This window comes from Grus americana, chromosome 10 (genome assembly GCF_028858705.1).
Source record: "Grus americana isolate bGruAme1 chromosome 10, bGruAme1.mat, whole genome shotgun sequence".
NCBI classification, from domain to species: Eukaryota; Metazoa; Chordata; class Aves; order Gruiformes; family Gruidae; genus Grus; species Grus americana.
Genome location: NC_072861.1, coordinates 4,922,729 through 4,945,481, shown reverse-complemented (window position 1 = coordinate 4,945,481; position 22,753 = coordinate 4,922,729). Strand labels below are relative to the sequence as shown.

The 22,753-nt window shown below is 40.0% G+C and overlaps 1 protein-coding gene across 6 annotated transcripts in view; it reads right to left on the bottom strand.

The window, feature by feature from the left end:
* TBC1D2B (TBC1 domain family member 2B) overlaps nt 1–21,455 on the bottom strand; it is a 35,891-nt gene extending 14,436 nt beyond the window's left edge. For 3 of the 6 annotated variants that reach the window (XM_054837548.1, XM_054837546.1, XM_054837547.1), the window contains exons 1-6: nt 21,039–21,451; nt 14,008–14,161; nt 8,824–8,989; nt 3,792–3,949; nt 2,589–2,815; nt 165–557 (exon numbers count right to left, since the gene is read on the bottom strand). In XM_054837548.1, coding sequence (XP_054693523.1) covers nt 165–557; nt 2,589–2,815; nt 3,792–3,949; nt 8,824–8,989; nt 14,008–14,161; nt 21,039–21,392 — 1,452 coding nt within the window. In that variant the 5' untranslated portion in view covers nt 21,393–21,451. Of the gene's footprint in view, nt 1–164; nt 558–2,588; nt 2,816–3,791; nt 3,950–8,823; nt 8,990–14,007; nt 14,162–20,450; nt 20,593–20,654; nt 20,763–21,038 lie in introns of those variants that run through there. The other 3 variants (XR_008578716.1, XM_054837550.1, XM_054837549.1) reach the window with 3 other exon arrangements.
* Between the last annotated feature and the right edge of the window lie 1,298 nt (nt 21,456–22,753).

Here is a 22,753-nt window from a genome sequence, read left to right as displayed (position 1 = left end):
ACATTACAGTTCAAAGTGTAGGTTCCAAACAGAGAAAGCCTCAGTTGATGAGTATCTTTGAGAACTGCTGTAGTGATCTCCTCAAACAGTACAGCAGACTAGAAAGTAGCTTTTACAGGGAGCAGAGATTCCCCTATCCACCAAGACAGAGACATTCCTCTTACTTTTAGTCTGTCCAGTTCCTGTAGTTCCTTATTAGTACAGGTGGCCACAGAAGAATTCACTGCTCCGCCTTGAGAGGAGGTATTGTCCTCACATTCGCTGAGTTGACGAGAGAGTTTCATGATCACTTCATCTTTAGCTTGAATAGTTTCCATCAACATACCCAGCCGCTCATTGAGTTCTCCAACTTTACATTTCAGATTCTTTACTTCCTGCTGAAGACTATCTTTTTCGAGATTTAACTTTTCAAGCTGGTTGTTGAGACCCAAAATCTGGTCATCTTTTTGGTGCAACAGCTCTAATTTGTCTTTGGGAACCCCCTCACAAAGACGGCTTGCAAAATATTTATCATATTGGGAAGATCGGACTGTTTGCTGCAGAAGTCGCACAAGTTCCTGAGGATTTTAAAAAAGCAAGATTGCAATGAAAGTTTCAAGTTTCTAAGTTTTATAATTTAGCAATCTAACATCAAGCAAAAGAAAGTTTTGGAATGAGTTTTGCATCTGAATCATCAGCTTATAACAGACTTCACAGTGGTGTTTTAAGGAAAGAAGGAAACACTTACATGACATGATTTCTAGCAGGCTGACACCTTACAACTGGCCTATATGGATGGCTTGATGGTCATCTTTCGCTGAGCTAAGGATCCTGCCTAAAAAGGCTACAACAGGCTTTGGAAGAGTAGTTGACAGCTGTGGCCCAGCAGTTACTTGGAAGCTAAAAAAAGGCCTACTTGTAAGAAGCCCTGTAGTACGAAGATAAAGAGGAAGAGGGCTTAAGGAAAAAAAAAAAATGAAAAAAAATTAAGAGGTGAACATTACAGAATGGAAGAGGGAGAGATAACTAATTGCTCTCTTCCCTAACAGATGCAAAGAAAATAAAAGGAGGAAAAAAAAACCCCATGCTGCTTTGCTGAAGAGGAAGTCTTTGGAGGGCTGTTTAGAAAATCTTGCCACAAAATCAGCCAAGTAATTAACTGACTTGCCATAAGGGAGAAAAGGAGCTTCTGTGGTCTTTGCAAAAAAGACAGCATTGAAGGCTCTGAACTAGAAAATTTGTTTTTGAAAACACATCCATCTAACATTTTTGTCTTCTATTCCCTCTAAAAAAGGACAAGCATCTTTGCTCATGGGATTGCATAGGTCCTGGACAATTACAACATTTATTCACTTGCATGAAAGATCTATGTGTTTTGCTTGGGGCATCATGGGCACGCATGCAAAAGCAGCTGATTTTAAAGGCAGTTACGCTGCAAGTAAAATCCTACTTGACTCCTTGCTGGAATGAGATCTTACTATGATATTCAAGAAATAAAGGCTGCTCCATGCAAATAAGTCAAAGTGAAATTTAAAAGAATTGCCCTAGCTACTACGAGATCTGCTCTGAAAGCTAAAATGTAAAAAACCAAAAAACCCAAACAACAACAAACACCCAAACCACACAACCAAAACCCAACAGAAACCAACCAAAAATCCAAAACACAACAACAACAAAAAACCAAACAAAAACCGCACACCAGAAGATAAGAAGATATTCCAGATCAACAATAAACACTAAGAAAGGAAGAACAGCATACTGCTCACTTACAAGTCTCACTAATCTGGATTATTACCTTTGCCGTTTCCACGTTTAGTTATTTGTTTAACACTGTGGAACTGTGGGAAGGTAAGTTCAACCCTAGAAGCATTTGCAATACTTACCAATGAAACTGGGATTTATTTATTTTTTTCCATAGTTCCCTGACACTAATTCAGAATACAAAGACAGAAATAGGAACTGGTTTCATAGAAATCCTGAGAACTTCAGTGTTCAATAATGTATCTGGAAGTTTACAAAGACTTGGAAAATCATAAAGATATACCTAGAATGAGCCACTGATTTTTGAGAAATTCTTTTAGATAAAACCAAGGTATTTATTACATCTGAGTTATAAGGGCATACAAGCATGAACACTGTACGAGGGCTGTACTATGTACACAGATGTATGGTGAGGCCTACCGTTTACAAAACGGTGTGACGGTGCAGTTAGAATAGAAGTCAGTCCCCATTCCCCCACCCTCTCCTCCAGAATTAAAAGAAACAAAACCCAAACTAAAAAAGAAAGGATTTGAAATGAGAAGTTCCTCAGGAATTACGTGTACTAATTATCCACCAGGATCCTGGTAGACACTGAGAAAGCTAGCTTCAGATAATAAAAGATATACAAACCAACAAAACCAAAGTTTTGTTCAGGGATCTAATCTTCAACAGATGTAAAATTTGGTCCTTCTTGTTTCAAGACTTTTTGTAAACAAAGGTTCATTTAGCACCACTATTTTATAACAAACAATCAGCTCTTAATGCAGTTAGATGGCCATAAAGGATAAACTCACAGTCACCTGCCAGATCCATTTGCTTTGGCGCACTTTGCCTGAAGGCTTAATTACCTTTTGGCTCAAAAGATCTTTCTTTAGCTTTTCCAACTCTTCTTGCTGGCTTTGATACTTCAGTTGCAGTTCAGAGACTAGTTTGTTGCCATTACCAGAATACCACTCAGTTGGAGAAGAGTCACTGCTGTTCCGGTTTTTGCTTGATCCAATCATGTCTTTTAACGGGCGCCTTGTTTTGTGTGGAATGCGGCCAAAATCAAATGGAAAAGCTGAACTAGCCAGTCCTGTGTAAAACAATTCCTTCTAGTTCAGTTCACTTAGTAAAAAGGCATTTCAAAGCATTCAGATTTCCTTTCAAAAATATGGTCATTAAAATTAGACTCTAAGCTGCATTTCAACGGCCCAACACAATAGTGTCAAACGGGTCTCATTTTCCAAGTTGCTTCCTTTGGTGGGAAAAGTATATAGATCAAAGTCTTCTCCCCTCCCAGATAAAAGATTTAGCTCATCAATTAATACTTGAGAAATGACATGAAGAGAAATTTACAATCCTTTACAGAAAATAATAATGGCTAAGTAAACTTTGCTTCAAATAATTAACAGCTCAGAAGTTATCAGAGCAAAAGTGTCGCTGATACCACGGCATACCCTTCTTTTAAGAGGCATTCAGTATAAGGTTTCACCCCCATTTATATAAGCACAGGAGTATTCTTAGAGAAAGACGTTTTCTAACAGATTAAATCACTTGGATGTCAGCTACAGTACTCTTAAGGAGCTGTAAAAGTGCCCTCACAAGGTTATTCCAGACACTGGTCAAATGTGAAAACATATTACAATGCATAGATGAGCTATCACTGCATACGCATCCCTACTTTTTTCCCCCATTTCAGAAGCAAGCCAATATAACATGTCTATACATAGAGGCTAAAGACAATTCTGCTTCCATGGGTGACACTCAACTGAGCAATTAAAAGCCCCAACATTTCCCTTCATCCTATAACTTTGCAATTTAAGTGACAAAACCAGAGATTTAACACGCGCAGGAGACCTCAACAAGTGGGTAACAAGGCTTCTATTGTATCCAAATGGCAAGAGACTCCAAACATCGTAAGCAAGTAATTTTTTTAGAAGAATTTACAGAGGGCTCATGTGGTTTGTGAAAAGATAAACTTCCATTTACTTCCTGGAGACAGACATAACACAGTACACTATACTCAAGAAAGTAAGGCATACGCTCCCCTTCCTTCCTCCCACTTCTACCTTTACTTCCTTCTGCCAGGTGTTTCCTCTTTTCTTCCAGGGCCATCGAGTCCTCCAAGTCTTTTGGGGTTGGATCCAGCAATTCCCACTCTTCAGTGGTGTAAAATATGCTCTTGCGGTTTTCGTTATTTCCTTTTCTTAATGAGGACATTGAATTTCTGTGAAAAAGACAGCAGGAAAAGCGACAAAGATTTCTTCATTTTGCATTCTTTTTATAAAGGGGCTTTCAAGACAACCATTGCAGTTGAAACAGGGCAAAATAAGCTAAAGCACAGACAGAACCAATACCAAATAAAAGCTTAAAGAAAATAAAGCATATCCTACTAAATTGCACCTGCTATCAGTGGTGCTATGTTTCAAGAACAGAAGAATTATTTTGCTTTAACGGGATATTAATATCTAGAAGACCACTACGGTCTTTTGTGTCATCCTCTGTTTTATCCTTGTTTTGGCAGCAGGGAAAAAAACAAAACAAAATTAAGATTTAGAAGCAGCATCTCTTTATTGATCAGTTATTGTAGCTTAGAATTTTAGGATACCTGCCAAGCATTAAACAGAAGAGCATGCAGTCAAAACACATCTATGTTATAGTTTCATATTCTGCATTAATGTCAAACTTGGAATCATTCAAGAGACCTGCTGTAGCTGAATTGTTGAGGACCGACTCCTTAGCAGTTTTCCTTTCCTAAGGTGGAACGTTCCCAGTTATCTGCAAGAACATTTCAGAGGCCACCTCTAAATTCCAGCCAGATAATTCTACAGAAGAACAGTATGTTTCACAAGCAGCTACCCTACCCAGCTTCCCCCACAACTACCATGCAATCAGAAATGTTTATGTCCACACTTATGCCCATAAGTATTAATGTAGCTCAGTATTGTTAAGTCCTTGTTCAACTAGAGAAGGAGATTCTACATCAGTCCGTATGAATCAGTTTAACATTTTAGGTATAAAGTTGGAAATATATTTAGTATCTCAGCATTTCTACACAACCTGTGTAAGATGGAGGCCCACAAAGATGCTTCACTCAGCTACATTCTCTCTTCTTACTCTTCAAACCTTAAGCACAAAGTAACCCATATTACACTTGCAAGATCATTATTTGATGAGTCAACCCAGTCTTTCAGCTTCACAATAGATTTAACATCTGATCAAAGTGAACTCTAGGCTAACCATTATGCAGTGCAGAATTCCCATAGTCTGGTGAACTGATTAATAATCAAGTACAATTTAAAATAATCCTAAAGGTTATTAAAACTATTTCAACAATCAATTTGCAAACTCAACAAAGATTTACTATACTACACATTTAATATTCTTTCAGAAAGAATTACAAATTCTGTTGGGGGCAAGAAGCCTCATTTCATTGTTCAGACCTTCCATTCAAATTAAGTAGATCAAATTGAGTGATGATTGACATGTTTCCTAGGGCATCCCGAATTAACGTGTCACTTGGCAGGTCTACAGCTATTCTCTGAGTAGTGGCTGATCTCTTACCCTGCAACTCCGCAACCACCTCTTCTGCTCTTGGTCAACTTCAGTATTTAGTCTGTCTGAACACCACCCCTTAAAGCTTGAAAATTCACAAGGAACAAGTAGTCAAATGACTTCTAGAAAAGCTTCCTCAAAAACTGCTGCTAGACCCGTGAACAATCATAGCCAATGTTGAATTTTGTAAAGCTTCTGCATAGGATCATTAAGGGGACTGAAGCAGCGCTGCTTCATTGCTTTCTATTAGATTAAAAGTAGGTAGCTGAATTTAAAAAACAGTATTTACTAAGCACAGTATGACAAGTACAACCGGACACACAATGCAAGACCTGATCATATGATCTAATGATTCTGTATTTATAAATGTTTTGGGTTCAAGTCTTATTTTATGATTATATAACTTGAGGTCTAAATGTCTATATGTGCCAATTAGTACTTGAAAATAGATTTTAAGAAGTGGGAAAGCATATTTCAACTTTAGTTACTGTAAACAGACACGTAGCTTAACTTCAAGGCATATTCTTCACTTTTTTCCGATTATTATTTCGCCACTGCTACCTAGGATGGAAATGCAGTTGTTGTAACAGTGGTTTCTGTCAAACACATCATAGATGCGTTCAGGAGGACGGATAAGTCTTTGATTAAGACATCTATTAGGTTCTTCACAAACACATGCTCCCAGCAATGTAAAGAAAACTCTCTGAGTTTTTAGCAAGACCTTGATGCATTCTCTATAATCGGGGTTAAAACTAGTCACAATCCAATAAGATACTGGATAGCGCATGCATGTTCTAAAGGTGATCAGATCCTACTCCTGCCCCAAATTGCATAGAATTGCAGAGAAAGGAGGAAAACAACCAGCCACGACAGTACTGCTGTTTGCATATATTTACCATAATAGAGCTTCTAACATTTTAGTAGGGCTTTTTTTGCCACCAGCTTTTACAGTCACACTACTACGTAATTTTAATTTTCCAAGATCAATAATTAGCTTTCACTGTTATGCAAATATTAACAATCTTGCCCTGATTCCACACAGAGGTCTAACACAACTGACCAGACTTTCTTGTGATACCCATTCAAAGAACACTGCTCAGCCCAGTAAAAGATCGCTTGTCAATCAGAAAGTGACAAATGAGATTGCACATGTTAAAATACAAGACTCACATGACAACAATGCTTTTTCACAGGAGTTCCATTCAAAATGGTCCGAGCATAAACCAAAGCTGTGCTGAAAGACCCTTGCACCATTTGCCGAATAGTTTTGCTTATTAATTAGGCATCATTCATTGCAGGATTGAATGAACAAAAGATATGAGGAGTGGAAGCATGTAATAATGATCATCTTTACTACTTATGTAAAATAAGTCCAAATTAAGATTATACATACCCTAGCCCCCTCTGGAGCAGCTGAGGATAGCCATTAGAAGGAAAATCCACTTGTCCCTAACCAAACTACACTGAAGAAAATTCACCTTTCTTGTAAAAACTGCTACAGACTCAAGTCTTGGAGCAAGTTTATCTTACTAGATATAGGAACTTAAGTGCTCATGACCTGCTAGCTCAAAGCAGGCAGAGGTAATGCTAGGCTATAGCTTTTAAGACATGTCACTGCAAGGCCTATGCTAGTGTAAATAAATTTGTCAGAGGTTTTAGCATATTGCCATGCAGCTAAATAGCTTCTGACAAGGTTGTCAGACTCTTATCCCAATGATGGAATACATGGCCAGAGGTAGCACACAACTGTCCACATCTCTCACACTTCAGATTTTACTTGCTGGCTCAGTAAATCCTCTGCAAAGTGACTTTTCAAAAGATCAGAAGAGAATGTTTGAGCACAACAAGCAATCCTGACAAAGACACCATTTCCCACTAGTATCAGCTTGCAGGGGGGAATGCCTGCTTTAAAATTTAGAGCACATGGGGGCACTAGAGCCCTCCATATAAAAAAAACCCACAGAATTTAAAGAAATAATCCATTAGTAGATACAATAAATGTTATTTTTCCAGGAACATTTTCAGACAGACAAACCACTGCAGCTGAGTATCTCCAAGAAAAGCGGAGGGGGGAGGGTGGCATTCAACCTCAAAGAGCTTCGCAGCGTGACATTTTCTTTACAGATATCTGCAAGGACTCCAAGCCAGGAGGATCACAGCTATACAGAAAAAGACCAACCCTTGAATACTGTGCTACAATATCTGCTGGGCCACTGCCACCAGAAACATTTTCCTCCAATCCAAAGTGCTTCCCAACCCACAACACCACTGCTGTCTTTCTGCTCATTTACAAAGGAACATGAACACACACCAATCAGGCAACACTGAGCAGCTTACCCCGACACTGCCCTTCTAGCTAGACTTCCCCAAAGCCTATCATCTGTAATTCAGGGAAAAGAAGAAAAAAAAGTTTTCAAAAGCCAGAAACACTCACTTCAGGTATACAGGAACTCACCCAACAGAAGTTGTTTCATGTTATTTTCCTTCCATTACGATCAAATTTAAGTTCCACCAAAGCAAAGTGGCTACGCAAACCCAAGAAACCATACAAGACTACCAGTTTAAACAGGACATGTAGTAACAGAATTTAGGTATTTCTTATACTAGCCATAAGCCATCTTTTCTAGAACTGAAAGTCTACACAGTAGTCTTAAAAAAAAAAAAAGAATAATTTGATCTCTGTGCTTAACAGGAATCTGTTGAACTCAGCACCGCTGATGAAATGGAACAGCAATTTACTCATTTACTTGCAGCTCAAGAGGGATGTGGTCTAGTTAACTAAAGCTAAAGCGCTGCTTTGTGAACAGCTCTGTAATAGCGCTGTAATATCTTTTGAATAGAAGCAGAAGATCCATCTATGTGGGTAGAGCAAAGTGTAAAAACATTAAGAAAGAAACTAACAGGAGAGCTGAAAACAACCAGCAGGACTGCCTTCCTTAAAACAATGAATGCTAAAGGATAAACTCATTAAGAGTGAGGGGACAAGATGTGGTTTTGCTATTGTTCAGAAGGGGTCTGCCACATTTTTTGCTCAGGAATTCAAACTACATTGATTTAAAATCGGTGCCATGCACTTGTATTTTTTTTCAAGAAGAAAATGAAAAAGAATTAATTACATTGTTTTTATTTTCATCCCTAAAAATACTTCCTAAGCACTAAATACTATGACTACTACAATACTAGCAATTAACAGCTCAGTTACACAATGAAGGATAAAAAGCAGTACTACCTGAGAACACAACTCCTGGCTCCCTGCTTGGGTTCAGAGAGCAAAACCATCACTACAAGTGCTTTACAGGATTTGACTCTGCCTTTCAGGTATCAGTAATGCTACACAGCGATGCTCAGCTATGCCCTTCAAACAAGTAAGTATAATAAAGAAACGGTTTACTTGAAGAGATACAGTCCAATGTACTGATCCACCCCATCACACCCAGTTCTTCTAACAAGCTCTGCCTACCACATACACACATCTTTTAGCATGAAATAGTCTCTGCCAGCAACTATCAATCTGATAACTTTCTTTCTCCCACGTCCCCAACTTACTTGATTTCGGTACTCCATTGTTTAAGTGAGAAATTGATAGCACTTGGTTGGATTGGTGCAGGTTGGGAAGCTGCTTGTTCCCCCACCAGGTCTGTAGGAGAAGTTTCCACAGCTAGAATATTTCTAGCTCTCTCTGCTGAGGCATTTTGACTTAGGATACTCAAATCTATTAAAAAAAAAAAAAACAGGGAGAGAGAAAAATAGGCAAAACTTTCAGTAAGTAAAAGAACAGTGGCTATATAAAGTCATATACTAAGTCTGCTTGTAATGTGGGTAGGGTTTTATTTTAAATTGCAACATAACTTTATAAAACACTGTTCAAGTGAACTTCAAAAACAGTTGAATGTTTTCCTTGGTGAGCTCTCACTGCAGCCACCTGCTTCTGGTAACAGGACTCGTGTGATGCTCACGAAGCATTATTTCAGGAGTGATTTACAATCTCAGTTAGCCAGTATTGATTCATCTAGCTTAAACAGCTATAAAGCCATAAAAATTAAGACGGATTTATTATATAAATCTGCAAAAAACCCTTATAAAACAAGCTCAGGTTTATCAGAACTCCTAAGTCAGGAACAGCATCACAAAAATACTGTGACACAGCTTTCAGGGTGTGCTTCATCCTAAAAGTTGTTCATCCTAAAAGTGACACTGCTGCTGTAAGTTACGGACTTGAGCCAGCTCTGTGCAAATCCAGCCCAGGCATTCCCAGAGCTAAGAAGGTTAGCATGGGCCCTGCAGGCCCATCAGAGACCTATTGGATGAGCGAGGATTTGTTAGCTCTGGTTAAGCTGAATGTAGCTACACCTAAATTCATCCAGCCTAACTCTCTTGTGCACTTCAGCAAGTCTACAGATTGGGCAGAGGGCCATGCAGCTCAGGCCCAGCACTGCACACATGCCAGCAAACTCAGCAGGCTCTGAGTGACTCCACAGGAACCAGCCAAGAACTGCTGCTAGCCCTGAGCCAGAGCTAATGAATTCCAGAGGATCCAAGCTGATCCAACAGAGCTAGCCAGGTCTCCAACACATACTGTACAATCTGTAGCATATATGTTACCTCAGTGTTTCCATTATCCTGGATAGCTTGCCTTCTCCCTCATCCCTCCTCCAGCAGACAGAGGGATAGGAAATGCAGAGCATGGAATATAATATGAATAGAAAAAGCATTCTAGAGAAGCTTAAAGTAGTTCATGGCCTTCTACAAACCCTCTGAACAGGCAAGCTAAGAACAAGCTCAAATGTAATTTTCAGACTCTTCTCTGTATCATTCACAAAGTACTGAAGTGCATTAAAAATTTTTGAGAACATTCTCAGACTTGATTCAGCAGTTGTATTATAAAGTAACATACTGGACAGGCTTTTGACTTTAATGATTCTCTGCAGGAAGGGAAAAACCCTGGGAAATCACGATACCCTGGTTTATCCCTGGTGAGCCTTTTAGTCTTTGTTCTATTACTGGCACTAGCTGCAAGACAATCTTTAAGCAACCTGTACTCTCCAATTACTCAGCAGATGGTTACTTTTATTTCGCCCGTACCAAAGATTAGAAGTAGAAAGACAGAACATTTTGTGATAAAGAATACCAAATATAAAAGATCATTGACACTACAAATCTCTCAAACCCTTGAAAAATGGTATCTGAAACACAAGTATATCATGTCATCTTTCAAATGTAGGTACAAATTACACTGCCTTGACCTATGTTATAAACAGCGCTGATTGAAACTTCTTCAGTGCCTTATCAGCCAAACTAAATTCCAAATTCTTTTGGATCTTGGCTGTTTGAGCTGAACAAAATTCAGCTAGGTCAAATAAAACTAACTTCTGATCATATTCGGTGTCTAATAAAGGGGAAAGATAATACAATAGGTTTCAACTAAAAAAACCCCAAACAAACCAACCACACACCCCCTCACTCCCTGAAAAACCCACAAAAAAACCCCACACCAAAAACTTATGGGCACCCAAAACCAGGCTCAAATACCAACAGTCTGCTTTCATACTTACAGCTTGTTTCATCTTCTACCTGTATGATTTGACAAGACTGCACAATCTCTTTATAGAATGGCCCAGGTAAATGAATTGCTCCTAAGTTGAACTTCTAATAAAAGCATTTCCTCTCACAGAGATGCTAATCAGTCCGGCCAAAACTTCTCCGACTTCCTGAGGTTGCTCATTGTAGACGATCCCCTGCTTACACCAGCCAGCTGATTGGTTAGAGCTATGGACTACACAGCAGATACAGCACAACAGTGTAATGTGGTTGCTAATGCAATCACCACAAAAAAAAAATCTTGTTCTTAAACTTATTTCAAAACACAACAATCGTATAAATGCTTGACATACCTTTTTTTATTAATGCAAATCAAGAGTTGAGGAATAGCATAACTAAGAACTGAAATTATAAAAGCTACATTAACATTCGATCAATTCCAAGAAGAAAAAATTCCCATTTCCTGTAATGAATAAATCATTTCTTTGACTTCCACAGCAGTAAGGCAGCTCCATGACAAATCCTGTAGAATCATTTCTGTAACATTAGCTTTCCCACAGCCCACTTTGAAAAATATTTTAAAGTATTTTTCACTACCTTGAATATTCTTAAAAACTTGTCAAGCCCAATCCATAAAGCTGTACCTTACCTTTACCTATGTTCCAGTTAGTCTAGATTTCTAAACTGGGAGGGAAGGACAGAGGGACGGACGGGACACAACAGGACAAAACAGGCAAGACTACAGCGAGCAATTTTGTTTCTGGACTGAAGACAGACTACTTCTCCATTTAAAACATTAGTGATAGCTTCTGTACTGAAACACTAGCAAAACAAACAAATTTCTCTGCTCAGTATAAAGCACATCATCAAATGCACACGCACTTTAAAAAAAACCCCAAACCCCACAAGGCACACATCTTAGTCATCAATATGGAATTATAGCCTGCAAGAGTCCCTCAACTATACAGGAAACTTTTGGAATACTTGTTTAAAAAGAAGAAACAATCATCAAACGTTCAGACTCTTCGCACTTTCCCCAGAAGAAAACCCTACTTAAACACTACAGTTGATGACAAAGTCATCACTGTGATTTGTCCTCAAAAATTAGATACTCTAGATGCAGTTTCAAATTCTACATAATGCAGTTTAACTGCAGGCTGTCCCTGAAAGTAATGGGTCTACTCAGCCCACGCATTTCATCTTTATATTCCTTGCATGGGATTTAATAATAACTAAGGGGAAAAAAAAGAAAAAACAAATCACACAAATTGGTTCAGCTTGCTGATCCAGAAAACCATCAACGATTAGCAGGAAAGTAAAGTATCAGATCAGTGATCTAAAGTGACTGGATTAGGATTGCTAGATCTGAGAGGAAACAGGAGTGAGGGATACACAGACTGCAGCGACAGCAGCTAAGTTTCCCGTTGTGCTCAAGCTGAGGGAAGTAGCAAAAGAGAACAGAGATTTGGGGGCCAAGTTACATATTATAGTCAATCTGATACAACAGTCTGCTGCCAAAAGAGGGCAGTCCTGCCTCCTCCTTTACTCTGCCTTCCCGTATTTAGCCATTTGTCCACTCCCTGCCATCAGCTCTGGAAGTCACCTGATTGCACAGTAAATGTATTCCACTCATTAGTCTAGCAGGGAAAAAACCCTCGTTTCTGTCTAACTTCTGAACTCAACCAACTCAGCACAGGGTCAGACAAACACCACAAAATGCAAAAAGGGAGACTACGTAGCAGAGAACGAGAGGCAGAAGGTAGAAAGGCAAAGGTTTGAAAAAGCAAAAGCCTGTTACCCTTTACAACACCTGCAAGCTGTTAGATCTCTGTGCACCAAAAGATGCGTATGTTCCTGCAGCATATGGTTTGACAAGCTGCTAACCGGACTGTCTGCTGCCAGAAAGGTGTTCTCAAACCATCCCACTTTACACTCCCAACAATTCTCTTGGGCTAATCCTGGCACTCATCTGTCCCCACAGTAAACCACTTCAGGAAGCTATGCTGGCCAAAAACTGACCTGGAGAAAAGGATGTTTCCTGCTAGCTGCACTCCCTGCACTAGCACAAGGAAGGGCTCGACAAGCACCAGTGCTAGATCAAGGGAGAGAGCCAGGCATTTCTAACTAGCTGTTAGATTGGTGTAGCTGAAACTTCAAGCTGAGCCCCTATGAAAAGAGATACTCTCAAGCCAGCTGCGGTTGAGCAAGCAGCCACAAGCAGACTGCTCTCAAACGAAAGCAGTAAACTGGGTTAGAGGACAATACTGCAGCATGGGATCTGAACTGGGGGCGGGGAGACGGGCAGGGAAGAAGACAGTTTAACATTTCTGGGTTTACAGTATGAGTAAATTGAAATCAACAAAATATAAAATCTGTTGATGAATATGTCTGACCTCATGACTCTGTTTAAACCCAAGAGAGCTTTACTGATGTGTCTCACTTGGCACAGAACAGGATTTTACTTGCTCTTCTTTATGGATAACAGAAATCAGCAAGCAATCCATTTCTGTAATGATTCAGGAATAAAACAATTCAGAAGTGTCTGAGCAATGTAGTCAAAAAACCACACAATAACTTTGTATAATACACTGATAAATTTTTATACATCTGACGCTAGTCTAAAACTACATTTTACTTGGCTAAAGGTATTATGGAGACTGAATCTCACTTACATAGTATCAGTGCAAAATGTCTTCCAGTTGTAAAAGGCAGGAAATGTTTATCACAGTCAGATTTACCACACTTTTTTTGAGAACAAAATACAGTCATTCAGAATGCAAAATATACCTGTTCCCATTAAAAACTGGAGTTTACATCTCAGAATAGTGAATAAACTAAGCTTTTAGGATATTGCAACAACTGCAAGACACCTTATCTAACCTAAACTGTACTTTGCCACTTAATGAAACCTAGTCATAGGACTACTCCATTTTACTTCATTTAAAAAATCTGTTTTTAAAGAAATCAACAGGTTTTGTAAGACATGAAATCACACATAAAATTACATTTATGCTAAATAATTTTAGCATAATCAACACATGCAAAGTTTACACAGAGTTACTTGATAACAAGATGCGAAAAAAAACTTTGTAAGACTGTTCTCTACCCCAGTGTTACGCATTGTACTGATCAACACTCACTGAATAGAAACATGCATTCTGTTTTTACTTTTTACCCAAATTTTCAACCTACCAGGGTTGTCTTTGGCAACAAGACCTTTGGAAAAGTCACTTGGCGTAGGGGAAGTTCGGCTGTCCCTTTTTGCTGCGTCAAGGTTGTTACAATATTCCCACCTCTTCTGTTGAAGTTCCTGAAGCCAGTATGTCATATCCTGACGAGTTGCAGCCTATAACACAAAGAACCAGAGCGCTGATGAGATCACTGCATCTACTTGGTATATGAATACAATAATTCCAAGTGCAATAAAAAAGCCCCAGATAATTAGCAGACCAGCAAGGTATCATCACCCAAACCCAATATGATTTAATAAAAATAACCACCAATGTACTAGGTGCACCTTGTGCACACATATGCATCCCTGACTTTCACATCAAATCCATTTTCCATTAGAACTAGTCACATGCATTTTTTTCTCCAGTTTTACACTCAAACATCAGAAAATGCAGCATCAGCACCGTGTATTTTACGCACAAAGCACTGTTTAAATACATAACTACTAATCTGTATTATGAAAAGAAGGTCCCATATACACTCAGGAAGATACCCGTTTTCTTTTTTTAATTTGCTTTATTACCAGCAGAAACCAACAAACAAATAATGCATTGTAATGCCTCCTTTTTTTAATGGCTAAACCTACATATTGTTTTACTTGATCCCATGAGCTAACCAACTTCTATAGAAAGGTCGTATTTAAAACGGAAAACCTCCAACATGAATATTTAGTCTACAAGCCTACAGCCATTACCATGAATAGGTAATATGCAAGCAAGAATTAAAATATGTCTTTAAGCTTCAGTAAGAATCACAGCTGCAAGAGTAATTTCAAAGCATGTCAAACAACAATCTACAAATATGAACAAAAGACTAAGTGATGGTAACTGACATTGCAGGCACTCACTTGGAAAATTCATTTTTATTCCAACACACATACTCAGCCACCAATCTAGAGCAAGCACCCGACACTAGTAACATGGTATGTTAAGGAACAAAAAGTTAACACTTGTGAAGAGACACTCAAAGTCCTTCGGCTTGTAAGCACACGTACCTTTTAGCCGGTCTTTCTCCTACCTTGTCCCAAAGTGTTTGATGGCATTATCAATGAAAAAGCCTCATTACTTGGGCAAATGACTGTGTTTAAAAACAACTTAAATTCAAATAGCTTCCTGTTCTGTTTATCGCAACTGAAGAGGGTACCTGTGCAGGCCATAGCTCCAGAAGAATCAAGAGCAACAAACAGCACAGATTTCCTTACAAAGTACAGTAAGTGCTGCATAAAGCACATAGCACAAATTTGTCTTCATTTTTGATATCACAATACTTTGGGTCTAGTCAAACTGAAGATCCATTTACCATCATATTTTGACCATGCAGCTAATTACAAGACAGAGCAAAAGCAATACAGCAAACGACCTGATGCTTCCCCAGGGTGCTCTCTCTGGCTCAGCAATTTGCCATTTTAGTGTTTAGCAATCAGAGATAGCTTTTTATTTTATGATTTGGCTTTTTGTACCCGTATGAGCTTTAACATCCGCAACATCCTACGGCAAACGACTCCAAAGCACTGTGGAAGGAAGTTAATCAGAAAACAGACAGTTATTCCTGGAGCTGCTGCTCCAGTTCCTCTCACATATACAACCACACACACAAGAAGACAAGATACATAAATCAAGTAAACATTCACATATCAAGTAGTGAAATAAACAAAACAGTGATACAAGAGGACACTGCAGGTTCACTTTTCTCAGTTGGTAAGAAAGATTTATAAGCAAGATACTTCTAATTGAAATAGAAATTAGTTTCATGTATTTATTCTTGCTTGCTCACAGGAAACTGGAGGAAAACATTTCCCTCATAAAAAAAGACACAGGAAAAGAATAGTTTAGAAGCATCTATGAGGTTTCCCAGAAACTATCCAAGAACCAGACACTGAGAAACAACACCCACACAGCCATCACTGTCAGTTTTGGAATGACCACAGCAGCAGGCTTTAAGTCTACAGATTCCAGTCACTTTTTTGCAAAGAATAAATGCCTCTCCTTCTATTTCTAGCACAAAAGTATTTCCTTTGGAGTTTTATCCAGTGGCAAGTCTTCATTTCTGGTAAATTTGAGAGCCTACATTCCCTTTAGATAGATATGCACACAAGCCTTGTTAAAGCAATGTTTTACTGTGCTCCAGCAGAAAACCACCAAGAATTCAAAGGGCTTCCACTAACACAGGATGTAGTACTTCAGTGGTTTGCTTTGCTACCACAACATAGCTAATGAGGCAATTCACGTGGAGTCAATCAAAGCTATACTTACAATTACCTTCTGCCCATGACTAGTTCAACTTAATAAGCCTTTTTCACAGTTTGTCCCATTACCCTCTCCCCAATAGTTTTTAGAAAACCATTAACTGATTTTATTGGAGCTGCTCCTTGTTGTTGCCGCCTTTAAATTCCCAATTGCACTTGTTCTCTGCTGAGCAGCAAATATGCATCCTCAGTTTACAAGCAATGTCACTGTTACACATGGGGTCAGTTAGCAGTTATGGTCCTTCAATGTAAAACATGACAGCAAAGCAGTACAAGTTTCTCAGTCCGCTAGTTCAAATACTTTTCCCAAGAATTACTCAGTACCCTGCTGCTCCACTCTGCCTGTTACTTTGCACATACTTCCTTCACATACACAGTCTTCCTTCTCTTACAGGGGTTTCCACTCCCTTTGAACAGTTTTTGCTGAGTTTATCTAGGCATCTTAATTATTTACTTTACAAGTAAAAGAGTATCCTGAAAATCTCTGTTAAGATCAGTTTTGTTTAAACAAAATTAATCTTTGAAGCTTGTTGTTTGAAATGGACTTTTTTTTGAACCACACAGACTATTTCATGTTTCACTCTCCCCTACTCCTAAACAAAAGACAAATTTGCAAACCATTTTTTAATTCACTTTACCTGTCAAAGAAAGGAACACTTCCCTGCTTGCCCCATTTCTCATGGCTGCTCACCACAAGAGACAGAACCTTTAACTAACTGCAGCATCCATCAGATCTCGCAAAAAAATCCTTATTTGTACTGAACTATTGCATGGCTCTGCAGTAAGAACAAACCTTAGATAGTCACATTTTAATGGAGGCATTTCTGTGAGAAGAAAAACCACCATAAATGTCATCTGAACTGGTGCAAGACAAGGAATTACTATTGCAAACTTACAGTACCAACAAAAGACACTAAGTGAAGAGACATACAGTCCCATGTATTTTTCAACATAAATGATGGAAAACTATTATAGTTTACTTCAAACCACTCCCCTATGTTCTCCCACTAAGGATACTGCAGGAACTGCCTTCTTCCGATGCACACATGACACAACCAGAATTATTATTTGGGGAAAACAACTACCCGGTGGCATCCTCTGCCTGGACCCACTGGTGGAACATGTATGCCAATACTCAACACTTTCAGGAAGAGTCCAAAGAAACACAACAAGCAGACCTGTCATTTTAAGAGAATTCATGAAAATTCTTGCCACAACTCTTTTCTGAACACAGATAAAGTCTCCCTCAAGCTTTTTTTGTAAAAGGGAGCATCACTAGAAAGTTTGCATTTCTTATGATTTACTAATCCTGCTATGCTCAAACAGCAAATTTGGAGCCAGATGGCTTTTTTTTGAGGGCAGCCCAATTTTTAATTAAAGCACTGCAACCACTAACCAGCAAAGTTTAAAAAAAAACTCAGAAAACAAATCACCCTCACTGCTGAGCTACCTTTTAAGCTGAGTTAGACCTTAATGGGGTCAGGTCCTAAGGCAATACTATTTCAGGTTGAACACCCCATTACTAATCACTGCTGCATCTTTAAAGGTCATTGACAAATATCCAAAATAATTCTGATTTCAGCAAGTTTGGTGTCCAATACTTTCAAGGATCTGGGCTCCAAAATATGCAAGGCCTGGAGTGCTTACTACTCTGCCAATAACCCAGAAAAGTTTTTCCTTTAAGAAGTCTGTGCAATTTCTGTTCCCCTCCCAATTCACCACTGTTCACAAAGAAGTTATCCACACATAACTAACTAGCCACACAGTCTATCATCACTGGCCAGTGTTTCTGTTTCAAAAGAAAGCAAACTGTGCCACTACAAGACACTGTTTTAAAAATAAATGAGAAATGACCCCTTTTGTTCATTTACACATATTCATAATGCTAATTCTTTTCTCCTTTAATGACAGGCCTCACTGTGCAAACACAGGCAGATATTCACTTGATTATTACCAGCATTCTGTGTTACAGCAAGTATTCGCAGGACCAGGTCCTTTCTGTGAAAATATTCTCAAACATCATCTATCCACAACTAACAAAGTACGCAATTTTCTCTGCTTCTTTACCTAAAGTGAAGGTACCTAATAAATATCTTAAATGGAAAAGCTTTTTACACACACTTAGCTTCTTCCAATGTTAACTGTTGAAACAGAAAAGCTACAGTCATGCAAGTGTCAGGTAGGCTATCTACTTTTCTTAATTATGAACAATTTGCCTTATTTGCTGGAAAAGCTACAGTATATTTTTCCTGAAATTGTTATCAAACTGAGAAACAAACCCCAAGTATATCAATCATACAGTCCTCAGCTCCCCCTAAATGACAAAGACTGAGAAATCCAGATGATGAAATCATTACATTAATAAAAAACTGAGGCATTATGAAGAAATAATGCATTCCTCAACAGCATCATCATTTCAATCTGGAATTCCAGTTGCTTATTTCTTACTGCTCTTCTCAGCTTATAATACTGAATGGGAAAGACCAGATCACGAGATCTGGAAATTTTGAACAAGCAGCAAATTGAGGAAAACAAGGCATGTGAGTTACAGGGTGAAGAGTACTTTTGACTTGACTTTATTCCTCGTGCTGTTTGTGTGATGTTTTCTTGATAGATCAGATCACATTTGTTTGCAACAGGGGCTGGATCAGTCAGCGTGGGGCCTGGGGTTTTTTTAATTTAACATCTTGAATTCATTCTTAATTCTATTTCTACCTAATTTAACTGAAAGATGTTTTTAAAGGCCTTAAAGAACTAAGGTGTTGGGTAGAAGAAAATTAATTCCAGCTGCAAAAGCCTTATCCCTTGGTGAATCACATGACCACAAAAGACCAGTTGGTCCTGCAGTATCCCTCAAGATTTTCATTAACTCCTTATTTATTATATAAACACCTATTATGTAAAAGCATTTTTATGGACAATCACTTGGCTGCTTTAGGGCAAGCATCACAATGATACGAGAGGTAGAAGACACAAAATTATTTTTTCCTGCTAATTACAGAAAAGACCTTGACTTCCTTAACTGGCACCTTTTTTCAATCCCCATAAGGGAAACATGAAGAGAACTCCAATCCATGCAGGTTCCTTTCTAGAGAGTACAGGACAAAAAAGATGAATACAAAAAGAATGGGCAGAACAGTAACATCACAGACTAAAAAGATACCAAGAAAACCATGAAAAAGTAAACTCCCTGGTCCTTACACTTGTGCATCTGTGTTGAGTATTATTTGTATTGTCATGATTGCAGAAGACACCCAAGGCTGCTGCTAGAGTGCTATTTGACAGCCTAGTTGCTTATTACACAAGTGGCATATACTATTTCCCACTATAATCCTAATCATAAATTATATGTTTCTCAACAGCGGCCCTCCTATTCAAAAAGGATCCTCAAAACAAAATATGCATTATGTATTTTCCTGGAAATTTCCACAGAAAAAACACTAGATACTAATTAAAAACAAGCAAACAAACCCCCCCTCAAACTATCAAAAAATCCAAGCTTACACCAAGTCTGCAGTTTTAACTTCTTGAACATAAACACTCAGGCTATAAAGGCAGATTCATGCCAAGTGATAAAAACTTTGGTAATGGCCATACAAAGAAAAAGGTAGTTTTTACACATGATTGCATGCAAAACTGCCAATTACACTGCTTTTTCTCAACCAAATATACTTAAAATTATTATCATACTAGTCTTCCAGTTAAATAAATTGCTTATTCTTTAGTAAAGTATGTCAATGATTCCTTATTTTAACAAGCATTTATATTTATCAAAACAGAACACTGAAGAGCTTTATACGATCATGTTCTATAATTTTAGCATTTATTATCATTGCTCAAATCTCCACTATTAAATAAGTGTATAAAAAAAGATCTTTTCCAATATTCAATAGGAAGTTCTGCTGTTTTACTTTAATAACTTTGTGTATTATACTCTAATATTATAGATCTTGCTAAAAAAATAACGCAGTACATGTGAAAACTCACACTCAACACACAGGAGCACTCCTTGAGTGCAATATATACTTTAACAGCAATCAAAAATAATGGATACTGAGGAGAATTTATTTCTTCTTTATTGAGTGGAAATGGTTTCCTTGGGTTATTTTCCTAGATGTGACAATAAAGGAAAGATATGTAAGACAATCCTAACGTTTACCTCTTGTCCCAAGAAAGTCTGAGTCCTTGCAAAGACAGTGTGATAAGCAGCCTCTGCTACTACCAGGAAACAATTCTCCCTCCTCCTCTTCCTTCCTCCCAAAGCCGTCTAGATGAAGACTTCTGCCATAATAATCTTTTCAAAACAAACACCCCAAAAGTGAAAACCAGCCACTCCCCCTCAACTTCCAAAACCGCAACCCACCAGATTTCCTCGGAAATCTTTTCTCTACCCAGACGCTTCCACACAGTCCACCCAACCCACCAGCTAGTGCATCCTGTTCCAAGAGGATCGTGCTCACCAGAGGCATTTTCTTCCCCTTCAGAAGCGCACTTTAAATCATAAAGGAAACAAAAAAATGAAACTAACGCTATGGAGAGCCTGGTATTGCTGATCTACTCTGCGTTTACGAAACGTTACTTTTCTTCTTTAAAAGAAAACCCACAAAACGCAGGGCAGGGCAGTCCCGCCTCCGAGGCGCAGCCAGCGCGGGTCCCCATCGCCTGCCCCGGCCCACCCGGCGGGACCGCCCCGGCTCTGAGGGGAGGGTACAGGTCCCGGGTCCCACCCGCCCGCCCTCGGGCCTACCTTGAGCACGGTGACGGCGCCGTTGGGGCTGTGCACCTCGAAGGCGGCGGCCTCATCCCCCGCGGCGGCGGCGGCGGCGCCGGCCTCAGGCTGGTGGTAGCTGAAGCAGGCGGAGGCGATGTCGAGGTGCCCGAGGGGCAGCGCCTCCTGCGGCCCCTTGAAGTAGTAGAGGTAGCAGCGGCGGGGGTCGAAGACGAACCAGCGGCTGCGGAAGCCGCGCAGGGGCCCCTTGCCCGACAGCTTCTGCAGGTACCCGCAGAGCTTGGGAGTGCCGGAACCGGCCTGCTCCGCCACCGGGCCGCCGCCGCCGGCCCCCGCCGGGCCCTCCTCCCCCTCCGAGCCCGCCGCCGGCATCGCCTCGCCTCGCTTCGCCTTGCCCCGCCGCAGACGCAGCCTCGCCCCGCCGCGCAAGGAGCCGCCCCGGGCCGCGCTGCCTCACGGGATTTGTAGTGCGGCTGCCGCGGCCCGGCCCGCCGCGGCTCCCCGCGCCCCCGCCCGCGGGCAAAAGCGAAGGCCCGGAGCCGCCCCGCCCGGGCTGCCGAGCACGGCCCGGCAGCCCGCCGGGACAGCGGGGACAGAGGCCCGAAGGGGGCACCGGCCCTCCACGGCCCTTTTCCAGGAAATCGGCGCGGCAGGGGCCGCTACTGACGTGGGAAGACAGCTACCTCGAGCCGCTTCAGGCTACCGTCTGCTCTTGTACTGCACCGTCCCTTCCTTTATTGCTACCGGGCTCCAATACTTCTGTGGCCACATTAAAAAGTATTTTCTAAATCGTGGTCTAGCCCATGATCAGATTAAAACCCTTCTCTTGTTGGGAACTGTATTGCTCAATGTAGTCTCCCATTCCAAACCTTATCTCTGCCCCAGTGCCTTTCCTGACACCGTAGCAGTTACCGAAGGAGGGCATGGGCCCCACCAGGCCTTCACGATCTCTCTGCAGTGTTTGATCTTAGTCACCAAACCCTTGCTGCTCTGCCTGTTGATGGACATTTAAAAATCACTCCCAAATCATATTATTTATGGGAAAAATTATGGAACACGCAGACAGCAATGGGTAAAAGGCTGTAGCTTACAGGGTGTAGACTTGTGAATGGCTGCAGGCCAAACTAGTTATATTTTTATGTTTCACTGAAACATCTCGCACATTTTGGGGTCTAGGGAACTTCTGTAACAGAAAACTTCACTGCGAAGAGATCAAGCTGCCACAGGGAGGTACACAGAATTTCACATAATTTCTCCTTGTGTTTGGAACACAGTATATGCCTATTTCCACCAAACATGCCTAATGCTCTGGGTACAAAAGGAGGAAACAGTCCGATGTGGCATAATCATCCAAAACTGGGAGGAGACAGTTCCATAGTTTCATGACATTCAGCTTTTCATTCTCAACCTTAAGTACAGCGAAAAGGTTTGCTATCAAACTAGTTGTTGCAATGGCTGGAGCTGATGTTTGCAATGGCATTTTTATTAGGATTATGCTGTTTATGAACTAGGTTCATCTGACTGAATTCTGACAGTTTGGAAGTTCAGGTTACCCAGAAATCCTAAATTCCCCATAGCTTCTTACTCTGTCCTGATTTTTAAATGCCTTGATTAATTTCTCAATAAAGGGTAACTGTCTCATCTGCCAGACAGTATTTTCATTCTATGCTAAAGATGTAAAGGATATAAAGCACCTGACTATTCAGTGTGGTTGTCCATGGGTTCCTCTTCGA